This window comes from Microtus ochrogaster (genome assembly GCF_000317375.1).
Source record: "Microtus ochrogaster isolate Prairie Vole_2 chromosome 14 unlocalized genomic scaffold, MicOch1.0 chr14_random_2, whole genome shotgun sequence".
In the NCBI taxonomy this organism is placed as follows: Eukaryota; Metazoa; Chordata; class Mammalia; order Rodentia; family Cricetidae; genus Microtus; species Microtus ochrogaster.
The window spans coordinates 607,053-620,456 of NW_004949097.1; the positions used below are offsets into that span (position 1 = coordinate 607,053).

The 13,404-nt window shown below is 38.2% G+C and overlaps 1 protein-coding gene across 1 annotated transcript in view; it reads right to left on the minus strand.

The window, feature by feature from the left end:
- Positions 1 to 13,404, minus strand: part of Lrp6 (LDL receptor related protein 6) — a 130,078-nt gene that overhangs the window by 18,414 nt on the left and 98,260 nt on the right. The window contains exons 13-17 of the mRNA XM_005364492.2: positions 9,699 to 9,901; positions 7,868 to 8,079; positions 6,571 to 6,761; positions 3,760 to 3,969; positions 2,065 to 2,190 (exon numbers count right to left, since the gene is read on the minus strand). Coding sequence (XP_005364549.1) covers positions 2,065 to 2,190; positions 3,760 to 3,969; positions 6,571 to 6,761; positions 7,868 to 8,079; positions 9,699 to 9,901 — 942 coding nt within the window. The remainder of the gene's footprint in view (positions 1 to 2,064; positions 2,191 to 3,759; positions 3,970 to 6,570; positions 6,762 to 7,867; positions 8,080 to 9,698; positions 9,902 to 13,404) is intronic.

Below are 13,404 nucleotides of genomic sequence, written 5' to 3' on the forward strand. Positions count from 1 at the left end.
AAGCTAGCCTCAGATTCGTAAGAGCTTCTCCAAGGAAATTACAAGCACATACTCCATGCCTAGCAATGTTCCCTCTTTCCTTCCCTTTATTTCAAATTCTAGAGCTTAAGTTTTCTGTACATATTAGGTCTCTGAAGAGGAACACCCTAGCATCCTATAGCAGTCAATTCCTTCCAGAAGAGGATATTCTGATTTTCAGTCACACAAAGTAGCTCTGCCTCCTCTTGAAGTAACATCATGGAATATTATGTTTTCGTGTGTGTCTAGATCTTTGGTGACAAAAATTGTGAGGTTCGGTATTACAGTCAAGTGTGCATCAGAATCACTTCCATGTTCTCAAATTGTATGCACTACCTTGAACTTCAAGTTTCTGTAATGTAAGCAGAATACATTGCCACTGCTATTGAGACTATCTTTGAAAAGTCAGAAAGATAAAATTTATTTCTAATCCTGTTTTATCACTACTTTTTATATTCTGAATATATATTTTCTTTAAATCTTGCTTTAAAGAAATGCATCTCTTTAAAAACTGTCTTTAAAGAAGAAAACACTTTCTAATAGTAAACTGCAATGCTCAGAACAGAACCCAAGGCCTCACATGAACTGGCAAGTGCTGTATTGCTCAACTACACTCCTAGAAAAAAAACATCACTGCAGTAAGATTTTTATCCCAGGTACAGTGGCAGAGACTGTGTGGTCCCAGTCATTAAGGAGGCTGAAACAGGAGAACCAATTAAACCTGGCAGTGCAGATTAGCCAACAACAAAGTCAGACTCTATTTCAAAAAATGTCAAAGATTCCAAAGATTTTTATATCAGCTGCATAATTATAATATTTATAATATTTAGTAAGTGAGTAACTTAGGCTGGAGATAAAGCTCAGCAGTAGAACACTACTAGGTTCAATCCTCAGCACTAAAAAAATTTTAACTCAGCTGCTGTATTTAACAATTTTTCAAATAATAGAAACTAGATTCTTTTAAATTGCACTTTTGCAGGTAACAGTATGCCACAATTGTTTTTCTTCAATTAAAATTAATTGAGAATTATCTCCAGGAAGAAGACTTCTTAATGAGAAGTATGAACATTATCACGGTACCCAGCACTGCCACACTGTGAATTAACAAAGGAGCACACCAATTTGTTATGTTTCACGAGCGACTACACACTGAGGAGAGGGCACACTAGGTGTGAACGTGAGGACCTGAGGTGAGAACCCACACGAGGCTGGAAGTGGTAGTGTGTATCTGTAAACCCAGTTTGCCTATGGAAGGTAGAAAGTAGGCAGGAGAATCCCCAGTAGCTTACAGGCCTGCCAGCCTGGAGTGCAGTGATAAACAGACACTTTATCTCAAAGTGGAAGATGAAGAGAAACACTGAAGCTGTCTTCTGTACTTGCATATGTTAATAGGCATGTGTGTACCCTACATACATGCATACATATACACCACAGGGCTTTTTAATTTTCTTTTATTGTCAGTTTTTATTTTTGTTTTTGCTCTTTTTTAAAATAACAGGAAATCCTGATGCGTTTGAACAAAAGAATATTCTTTTCACTGGACACACTCCAAACAATGACACTTATACCGACAAAATCTAGAATTCAACGGGCGAAGACCAGAGTGAATTCATCTTACTCTGGTGGGAAAGTTACTGTATTATTAGGAAATATAATTCATAGGCTGAAAATATCACCAACACATATATAATAAAAAACTATTTGACTTATAAAAAAAAAAAAAGGGAACTCCTATCATCTGCTACAAAGAAACGAGCCTAGAGAAAGTATGTTAAAGGAAGGCACAAAACAGTATACATCACACAATTCCGTTTGTATGTGGAATGTATAAAATCCAAACACACAGAATAGAGTTTATTAAAATGGATCATTGGAGGCTGTAGTAGTAGGGACAAGTCTGGGGAGCAGAGAGGAAAGAAGCCAAGTCTGGTAAGTGTACAAATGGCTAATTAAGTCAGGAAAAATAGCCATTTCACTGCCTAGCCATAGATAGCTAGATAAGATATAGAATTTTGGCTTGCACAGAAAGATTTTTAACATCTTTACCTCCACAAGACAGCTCATCCTGAAGCAGAACTAGGTGCATGGGGCAAGAGCATCTTGTAGTACCATCTCCTTTTACAAGGCAAATATGGGAACAGCCACCATTATCCTGGGCACAAGGGTGCTGTCCTGGAAAATAATGTAATTATCAAAATCAATGACTTACAAACCACAAACAATATTAAATATAAAATAAGTCCTGATTTTATTTCTATATAGTGTAATTCCACACTCTATCCCTATATAACCTATAACAGAATGTCTATGCATAACCACTGCATGGAGGAGAAGAAATAAGATAGGAGTCTTTATTGTCTGAGCTAGTTTTAAACTCTTAGGTTCAAGGGATCCTCTTATCTCAGCCTCTAAAACTACTGAGATTACAAGTATGCACAACATCTAGTATGTTATGTAGATATGTATATTTCATCTTAAAACATTATAATAAAGGGCTGGGAGAAATGCTCCATGTAAGAGTCCTTGGCATAAGTGACATACTGGGTTCAATCCTCAGCATAAACAGCAACAAAGCTAAATAATATGATGAATAAAACTATGAAAGAAATACAGTGAATAAAACTTAGCTACGATAGGCTTATGTTAACTTTTTAGCTAAAATATTAGCTGACCTTAATGCCGTATACCTATATTTCAGTACTTGGGAAGAAGAGGCAGGAGGAGCCCATAAGTTAAGACCAGGACTGTTTACACAGCAAGTTTCAGGCCAGCCAGAACCACACAACAAGACCTGGTTTCAAAAAAGCCAAATAATAATAATAATAAAAAAGACTTATAGAACTAGAAAAATTGCTCGGGGTGATTGTTGACACTTATATAGTTTTATTTTTAAAACTGAGACTTCTAAAGATTTTAACGGAGAACTTTTACTTCTAACAGATAAAATTATTTCACTTTTAAAGCATATTTTAATACAGAATTTGTAGAAAATTAAAGTCAGTAGAAGGAAAAACTTGATGGTCACATGGAACTGAAACAGACAAAATTACTTGCTTGTTCAATTGCCAAAGACAGTGTGATAAAGATCTAATGTCCTCTCACTTGGGTGAAGCAGAAAGATAAGACATTAGGCGACTTTTCAAGATTTACTTCACAACCTGTACTTATGAAGTCACTGCTCTGAATTTTCTATTTATCTTGGGTTACAAACAACCCGACCTTGGCTATTACAGTATCATTATCATTATGCAATACAGCCCTCAATTATAATCTGTTTTCTATCAATAATATAGGTGCTACATCAATCTGTGTTGATATTGAGATTGTCAACTATTTACAAAGTAGATTTGAATATGTATCAACAGAGATAGTTCTCAGTCTTTCAAATATACAATGCAATCATTTATCTACTTGTCTGAAGACCAAACCCAGGGCCTGTGGGTACTAAGCAAGTGCTTTACCACTGAGCTACACCCCAGGTCTTAGTTTTATGGACACTAGGTCTAGCTAGATAGTCCAAGCTGGTTTTAAGCGCTCAATCTTCCTGCCTCCACCCCTTGAGTGCTAGGATTTCAGAAGTATACTACTTCACCTACTCCATGATAATTTTGATAAACCAAAATCATACTGCTTATGTTATTAGAAAGTTCAATAAAGAAGAAAAATGATGTCAAAAAGCCACAGAACCATGTCTTGTTCTTACAACACACACAGTGCTCTTTGGCTGTCCACGTCACTTACTGTATTCGTGAAGGTTCAGCTCCTTTACTGCATGAATGTCACTCAACTGAGCGATTCGAGCCTGGACCTTGGTTCTTCCTTCTCGACCAGTCATGTCAATTTTTTCAATCATTTGCTGCTGCTTATCAATCCAATAGAGCCAGTTTTCAAACACGGTCAGACCCACAGGCTGCAAGATATTAGAGTCTTCTAGCACTATCCTGTTGGCACCTTGGAAAAGGAAAACATTCAACAGCAATGATTTGTGTAGCCAAATCCCACTTTCAACAGTTATCCAATGGATACCAAGTAGATCTTAAAGGTATGGAAAATACAAGTGCTGTACCACAAGACTTAAATGCACCAGAAAACAGTGCTAACCTAGACTCGTGCATCAAGGGATTAATCCCCAACACAAGGGATTTTCCTGTTATGAAATGCAGCAAAGATCTTGGGACAGCCGGTTTCAATCTGTTTTTAGCAGAATCCATTTTTGAATTAAATTTTATGAAAAACTAACACAATAAAGCAGATGAAAACAATGCTTGTCTGGGTGAAGCAGTGGAGGTAAGGCCAGGGTTCTGTGGTTCGTATCTACCGCTTTCTGAAAACATCTGAGACATCAGAAAACAACGCCACTCTCACTCTACCTGGCTTCTCAGAACACACGAAGTCCACCTGACACACAGGCTATGGAGCAATCCTATAAAATCCTGGACTCGATGCCCAAGAACAGTGATACAAAGAAAGGGAGATTAGCTTCTGCATGATGTACTATTACTGAAGCATGTACAGTAATTCTTGGTTGTCATCCATGCTCTCAGAGGATCTCAGAACATATCCTCTGAGGAAAAAGGAGGACCATATACAACATCAAAAGTTTTATGCAATATAACTCAGAGATGTGTAAGAATTTCTTGTGTGTGCGTGTGTTGAGAGAGAGAGAGAGAGAGAGAGAGAGAGAGAGAGAGAGAGAGAGAGAGAGAGAGAGAAACACTGAGGACTGAACCCAAGGCCTTGCTTATGCTAGGCAAGTGCTCTAGCACTTAGCTACATGATTCCTAGAACCCAAATGGCACCTCATTCATCTGTAACCCCAGTCACAGGGCATCCAGTACCTCATTTGGCCTCCGTAGGTACCAAATACACATGTGCTATACAGACATGCATTCAGGCAAAACCTATTTTTTTAACTTATGTCTCAAAACAGTGGAAAGGACAGATTGTCTAGTCAATAATGCTCACTAAGTAGACAAAACTGCAAGGTTTCTTGTCTTATCAGCAAACGGAGGCTCTATGAATCTGTAAACAAAGTCCAAGATGACTACAGACAAAAACTTCACTAAACAAAGCCAAGGTTGGTTAACAGGCAGATTCTCCGTCACCATAAATGCACCTTAACAGTGAATTCATATTTTGAATACACAAAATTTTTTTTAGAAATTCAGAGTGGAAATGGAAGATGGGTACAGTGGTATATAACCACAATCTCTGGGGTTCAGGGGCACAAGCAGGCAGGGACAGCTCAAGTTTTTGGCCAGTGTGGTCAACGGAGCAAGGCTTTCTTTAAAAGAAGGGGTGGGACAGCAAGAAACAGGGAAATGCAAACTATCAATCAATGCAAAGAAGTTTTGTTCAATTTCAATAAATAAGGTAAAGAATTGCTAATAATTGTACATTTTAAACTCCTGGACTTGTCAAAACCTCCAACACTACCATGTGCTAGAGAGACAATTCTCATACAATGTTGATAGGTTCTTTAGACTGGTTTACAACTTGGAGAGAATCCACACTTATCTCTATATATCAGTACAAGTGTGTGTGCTATTTATTGTCTATACTGCATAGAAATTTCACCACTACTTTTAGGTCACAGGAAGGTTCATGCAGCACTGTGGGGACTGGTTGGCTTTTGTTTTGTTTTTGATACAGGTTCTTAGAATTAGTCCAGACAGGTCTCAAAATAAGAACCTCCCCCCTTCTGTTTCCAAGTGCTGAAATTACAAACAGTTAATCACAACTGCTTTGAGTGGCATTGACAGTCCATATACTGACATGCTACAATGTACTTTCTCCATGAAAGACTATCACAAATAATGCTCAGTGGTGACTCTTAGTATTTCTGTGAGACAATCATCCAGAAGAGAAATGGCCAAATCAAAGGTTCTAAGTTCCATTACCACCCTTAGGAGAGTATGTTATTTTTACCATCCTGGCAAGTGCTGGGCATAATAAACCTTAACATACTTTCACCACTCTGATCAAAACAAATAATTTATTATTTCAGTTTTATTTTCCTGGTCTCTAATGAGGCCATACATAAACCAGACATCACTGAATTATGACAGAAGAGGTGACTATGGTTACAAACAAGACCACAGAGAAGCAAAGCGTTAAAGTGAAGTCTTTGTTAAGGGTGAGCAGGTTTTTCCTAAAGTGAGAATACTCTGAAGACTTAAGAAGAAACATTAGGAAACACACTTCAGAACACTGTCTGCATATGGAAAAGTGTTTCTGAAAGTTTACGACATGGAAAAAAGAGCAAAGAGACCAACCGTAGGCTGGAGTTCAGAGAGAACAGAATGTAAAAGTAGAGCAGAAGAATTAGTAAAAAAGGAAAAAAAAAAAAACCCATAATTTTCAGAACACTAAAACTGCTGAGTACTTAGAGAATGAGGGAAGTAATATCAAAGATCTCCCCTACTAACATAATGTAGAATATAAAGAATAAAATTATAATCATGCATAAAAATAACAAAAGAAAAATACAAATTCACAATAGTGAAATCATCTTAAAACTCAAATCAAAATACAGAAACAGTTTTGGGGTACCTGAGAGATCACTGCTTTCAATTCGCCGAAGATCTGAATCAGCCCAGAAGAGCTTGCCCAGCCTGCTATCAAGTGCCAAAGCAATTGGTTTACTTAAGCCACTGAAAAAGAGGACCTCCCGTTCTGTTCCATCCAAAGCAGCCCGTTCAATTTTAGGAGATCTTTCCTGAAGATTGGTAAAATACATATACCTGAAGATAACAGGAGAAAATAAAAAAAAGCACCGAAGAATCAAGACAAACTGAGGGTACTAAGAAGTTTTCAGAGTCAAATTTCACAGATTTAAAAAAAAAAGAAAAATCAATATCCAGAGAGATTTAGTTATAAAATTTTAAAGCATTTCTCCAATTCAGCATTTTAATTACTAGTGAGACACACAAATCATTTATAAGTTTCACCCCTTTTCTGTAACTCTAGATGTAAGCCATTTCCTTGTTATTAACACCTTTATCATCTACTGAGATACAACTGAACACTGGATTTTTTTTAATCAAATGCAAAATTCTATTAAATAAAAGACATATTTATTAGTTATTTACAATGTATATGAAGGCTTAGTAATAACTACGTAACTGGAAAGGAATAAACATGAGTAAAGAGACACAGAGTGAACCCTGAGATTCCAGAAGTGGGAGGATCATATCTGGCTGGGGTATGAAAGAGGTCAAGAAAAGCTAAGTACACAGATGTGGCGGTGAAATGGTGGTGCGGGAGAATTGTCTGTATTCTGTCAATCATGTATTTTAATAAAACTCTGATTGGCCAGGCAGGAAGTATAGGCGGGCCAACCAGACAGGAAGTAGAGGTGGGGTGATGAGAACAGGAGAGAATGCTGGAAAGGAGGAAGCCCATTTCCCCCAGTCCTGCCCAGAACACCAAAGAAGCAACATGTGACATGCCCCACTGAAAAAGGTACTGAGCCGCATGGCTAACATAAGAATAATGGGTTAATACAAGCTACAAGAGCTAATAAGAACACTGAGCTAATGGGCTAATCAGCTTTATAACTTACAGAGATCTCTGTGTGATTTTCTTTGGGGCTTGCTGGCTTTTGGGGGAATCTGGGCACGGCAGAAACCCAAACAAGCAGGTTCCTTCTTGTTACAAAATGGTCCTGGGGTATGGGTGGGATTTAGAACTAAACCAATTAAAGAACTCTAGGCAGTAAAATCAGAAAAAGCATAAGAAAATGCAGGGCCAAGCACATGGGAAACATTAAGTGGAGTTGTTAGCTGGAGCAGGGAGGACAGAGAGGCATCAGAGGCGAGAGTCTCTGCCTACAGCTTCTGTAACGCACCCTTTCTCGGGGTTCACCACAATGGCTCGAGGTCTGTCTTGCTCGCCTTTTAGAACCACTCCAATTGATCGGCCATCTAATCTTGTCACATCAATGACATTGGTAGCTTCACAGGTCCAGTAGATGTAACGGCTATAGATATCAATGCTGAGGTCATAGGGCTGTATTTCCAGGTTCTGATTTGGAACTGAGCTTACAACTACAGTAAAACCCTAAAGAAAGAGAAACACACAAATTAGATTCCACACCAGACAACTACAAAGCCATGAACACAACTCTTAACTTGTGTGGTCACACCTCAGAAGGGTATCTGGTCTTTGGGGACATTTCTTAAAGACAGGGTTTTATGAGTGATATACCTGCCTGTTAACATACATTTCAAATATCCCCTTGGGCTATTTTATGGAGCAGAAGATGCTGAAGACAGCATAGATAGTCCAGGAACCTGACAATGTTTTGACCAGAGGGGGGTAACAGTTTTTCCCCATAAACACCTGTGAGTCCAATCACAATGTGGAGACACCTCTAGAGCAGTAGCTCTCAACTAAACGGACACTGCATCCACAGGCACTGGGAATATCCAGATATTTCAGTATTGAGATGTGAAATACCTACTACTGCCAACTACTGGGTGAAGACCAAGAATGTTTCTAATATCCTGAAGTCCATATTTAGGGCAGCCCTCCTAGAAACTATTTGGACACAAGGTCTTACTCTATAGGCCAGGAGCTTCCATTTTTAAGCTTCATGCTAGGACTACTGCCTGACTACAAATTAATAATAGTAATAGTAGTAGTAATTTTTTCTTACAAAGTCAACCAAAAGTAGATTTGTCTATTTTGTCCAAATAAATTTTATTTCATTTACTAGGATTCTGAGTTAGTATAGTGTTTTTAAAAGTTACTTAATTTATTTGCTGTATTTTTGGCTGTATAATTCTCCCTACCAGTTATGTGCCACTAGTACTGGCCTAGGTAGTACAAGGTACAGCTGGAGTACAAAGTATGACCTCATTGTTAAATGATCCCTCAGCACTCCTATATCTACCACCTTCCTTGTTATTTACTGTAAGGTTAGGCAGCAAAATAGAGTAATATTTCCCCTAAATTTTAACATTCAAAATCCAATTTAACATCTTTGCCACAAGGAGACAACAGACAGCTATTGTAACCTTAAGTTTATACTTATTGGCCCCAGGAAGAAGGAATTATAACTAAAAGTACTGAAATCCATGGTGGTACATAGGCATGGTTAAGATCAATAGTTTTGTCATTCTCATCCCCAATTCCCCAAATAGAAAATAAAAAAAAATAGAATCATAAAAAATATCAACACATGGTTGATATTTTTAATTTTACTAAGATTATCCTGTTTCTTAATCAATGAGTCTGGTAAATAAAAGATAGTAAGTGATATAACTATTATCTATAAAAATCCCCACCATTAAACACATGGGAGCTTTATGCCTTGCATTCTGTTCACCAAAAACATTCCTAAGATTTCTAGTGAGTGATAGAGCTGGGACCAGAACAAAGGCCTACTTGATTTTAACACGTGTACTACTCTGCATACAAAGGGATAATGAAGAAAAAAAAATGGCACTAATGGACATGACCAATGGTGGAAAAGTCATTAATGACCTCACTTTCCTGATAAAATTTCCAACCTGATGCCATCATCAAATAATAATAATGTAAGTAGAATACAGGTATTTTGGATAGTAAAAAAAGTACTATCCCTAGATTTCCATGTCCCCTGTAGACAGATAAAGCAGTGTGGATGGTTAGAGCAATTCTAGTCAGAAATGGACTCCAGATTAAGCCTGAGTTACCTGGCCACCATCTTCTTGTGCCTTTCGGATCATGTTTTGTCGAGAGTCAATCCAGTAGAGCTGCTTGTCCAAAGGGTCATAATCAATGGCCCTGACATTCCGAAGGCTGTGGATGGGAAGGATGATGTCAGGACTCTGCTGTTCATCAATCACCATGCGGTTAATAGCACTCTTCTGACTGAAGAGCAGGAAGGTAGTAGGAGCTTAAAAGAGAAAAGAACAAGTCTAAAATACAGTGACTCTGGTCTTCACCACCCCAAGGTTTGGTGAGCCTATTCCATGCATCTCCAGCAGAACAACAAATTAACACTGAGTGGAGACACCTTTGGCACACCTACTGAAACTTCCTCCAGAGCGAGAATAATCAGTACTCTGGTTATAAAGCCAGTTACAAATTGTTTCCTGTTCACTGGGCCCTGCATTTCTTATTGCTTTCTCTAGTTTTATTGCCCAGAGTTCTCGCATTGGTTTAGTTCTAAATCCCACCCATCCCCCAGGACCATTTCCCTGTTGCACCTCTGTGCAGCTTCCCGTGAGCTCGTCCACTCCCACCCAGACGGGGTTCTCCTACTTCTGGAATCCAGTGCTCACTCTGTGTCTCTTTAGCAATGCTCACTCCTTTCCAGTTGGCCTTTACTTAACTATTTTTCAGTTACACAGTACTAGATCTTCATGCCTTACATATGTACTAGATCTTTGACTCCATTGTAAATAACTAATATGTGTTCTTTCATTTAATAGAGCTCTTTATTTGATAAAAAAAGGTTCAATGCTCAGTTGCATCTGAATAGATAAGGGTAACGTTAGCAGGGAAATGGCTTACTTCCAGAGTTACAGAAAAGAGATGAAACCTATAAATGATTTGTGTGTCTCATTTTTAGTAATTAAAATGGTTAATTGGAGAAATACTTTAAAATTTTGTTGCTAGAACTCTGTGGGCATTGATTTTTGCATCATTCAGCCTATTTTCCTGTCTTATGGAAATAACAGATCTTATTTTTAATGAATCATTTGATAAAGACATAAGAATTTATAGATTTCATTTGCAGAGGAAGGAAATAAAAATGATCAAAAAAAGCTAACAATAAATGCTTAGGTGGGGTGCAGCTCAAGAGAGGAGACTTGCCTAGCCTACACAAGGCCCTATGTTCAAGTCCCAACATGCAGTTAGAAAAGATAGACACTTTTACATTCATCTACAATATTGAAAACAGTATTAAGGTCAGGTGTAGTGGCTCTTGCCTCAAATCTGAGAGCTGTAAAAAATAAGTCAGAAGGGTCACTGCATATGTGAGGCTGGACAGTGTAAGAAGGCATCTATAAACCAAGAACAAAAAACAGGAGCTGGGAAAACGGCTTAGTGGTTAAAAGTGCCTGCTGTTCTTGTAAAGGATGCCAGTTCAGTTCCCAGAACTCACAAGGCAGATCACAAGTATCTGTTACCCCAATTCCAGGGGAACTAACATCCTTTTGTGACCTCCATGCGCACCAGGCAGGTACAACACACACACACACACACACACACACACACACACACACACACACATTCATACACATATAAAATAAAGTTAAAAAAAGGAAAAAACAGTAAGGGGAGGGAATGGGAACTGGGATTGGTATGTAAAATGAGAAAAGTAGTGGTTTTTTAAAATTAATTAATTTAAAAAACAGCAAGCATTTATATCTTCACTAAAAAATGTTCTGTTTCCATGGTAAGATAATACTCAACTCATAAAACTAGAAAGTGTACCAAGACAACACTTCCCTTTCACAGGGATGGGCCTCTCATTATTTTGTGGTCATCTTCAATTCAGGAAAACATCTGAGAAGTAGAGAGGCAGGAGCCTACTGAGTGATTTCATGGCTAGCCTGAGTTATATGATAAGAACCTATCTTCAAAACAAACAAACATGACATTTGGGTGTATCACCAACAACAGGAAAACCTAAAACCATTTTAAAATCCTAATTAAAATACAGCCCACCCCCATTATTGATAAAGACAGTTTATCAGTAGCAGACCCTTTATGTACTGTATTTTTCTCTATACATATACATCTATCATAAAACTTAACTGAGGGTCTGGAGAGATGGCTCACTGGTTCAGAGCAATTGTTGTGATCCAGGAAATAAAAGTGCAGTATCTGCCTACAACTGTTGCTCTTGCTGCAGTACCAGGTTCAATACCTAGTACCCACATGGTGGCTCACAGCTTTCTCTAACTCGAGTTCCAGAGGATCCAATGCCCTTTTCCTATCCCCATGAGCACCAGGCACACCTGTGATCGACATGCATATATGCAGGCAAACAGGGCAATAAGAAAAAAATATAATAATATACCATAATATAATTGCCACTTTTAGCCGGGCGGTGGTGGTGCATGCCTTTAATCCCAGCACTCGAGAGGCAGAGGCAGGTAGATCTCTGGGAGTTCGAGGCCAACCTGGTCTATAAGAGCTAATTCCAGGACAGGTTCCAAAAGCTACAGAGAAACCCTATCCCCCCCCCCCAAAAAAAAGAACACTGGGTTCCTTGGAACTGATATTGTAGTGAGTCACCACGTGGGTATTGGAACTAAACCTAGTTCCCCTGGAAGAACAGCCAGTATTCTTAATTAATAAGTCATCCCCTAGCCTCATAGTTATATTTTAATAAAAAATTGCAAGGAGAAAAAAAAACAGAGACAGATTAAAAGTGAATCTGTATGGATATGTTAATGCTTAGTTAAATATATGTTATATAAATACTTGGGCCACTGTCTATTCATATGTGTTTTTATATATGCTTATGTACACAAAATTGAGACAGTTGGTCATATTTGTCATTTACCTACTTCCAAACCTACATACTTTTAGAAAATTTGTTTATTTTTGTCTTAATATGTATGAGTTATTTGTCTGCAGTATGTAGTCTTGAATACCCATGGAAGCCAGAAGAGGAAGCCAGATCCCATGTTATTCACCATGGGATGCTGGGAACCAAACTTTGGTCCTCTGTAAGATCAAAGACTCTTAGTCACTCAGCCTTTCCTCCAGTCCTGCTAACTTCAAATGTTATGTATATATGTTTAATTCTCTTAGTGCATGGATAATGTAGCTGAAACATAACATTTGAGAAAATCGAAGTTAATGTGATGACTAATTATGGCTGTCAACTTGACTATATCTAGAATAAACCAAAACACAAACTGCTGGGTACTTATTGTGAGAAATTTCTTGCTGATAATTATTTGAATCAGGAAGAACTACCCTAAATATGGGCAGCACCTTTTGGGGCGGCTCTGATGAGGACACGAGAGAAGGAAACTTTGCTCTTTACTTGCTTGTCCTTACTCTTGCTGGCCTATCCTTCTGTTGCTTCTGAATTACCTTCCAGATATTAAAGCCAACATATCTGGGATTCCATTGTAGATGGAAGACCAACAGCTCTCCAGGAGTCCTTCAGGGTATCAACACCAGATTGGGACTGCTGAGACATCCAGCCTTGTGGACTGAGCAACTCCTGAATTTGTAGACTCTTCAGTGTGAGCCAGTCATTGATGGACTGCCAGAGCTGCATTTTGTAAGTCAATATAATAAATCACTTAAAAATATGTTTTGAGATTATAATTACATAAATTTCCCCTTTCCCCTTCCAAACCCTCCCACATACCCTCTTTTCCTCTTTCAAATTCATGATCTCTTTTTCTGTTATTACATATATGTCTA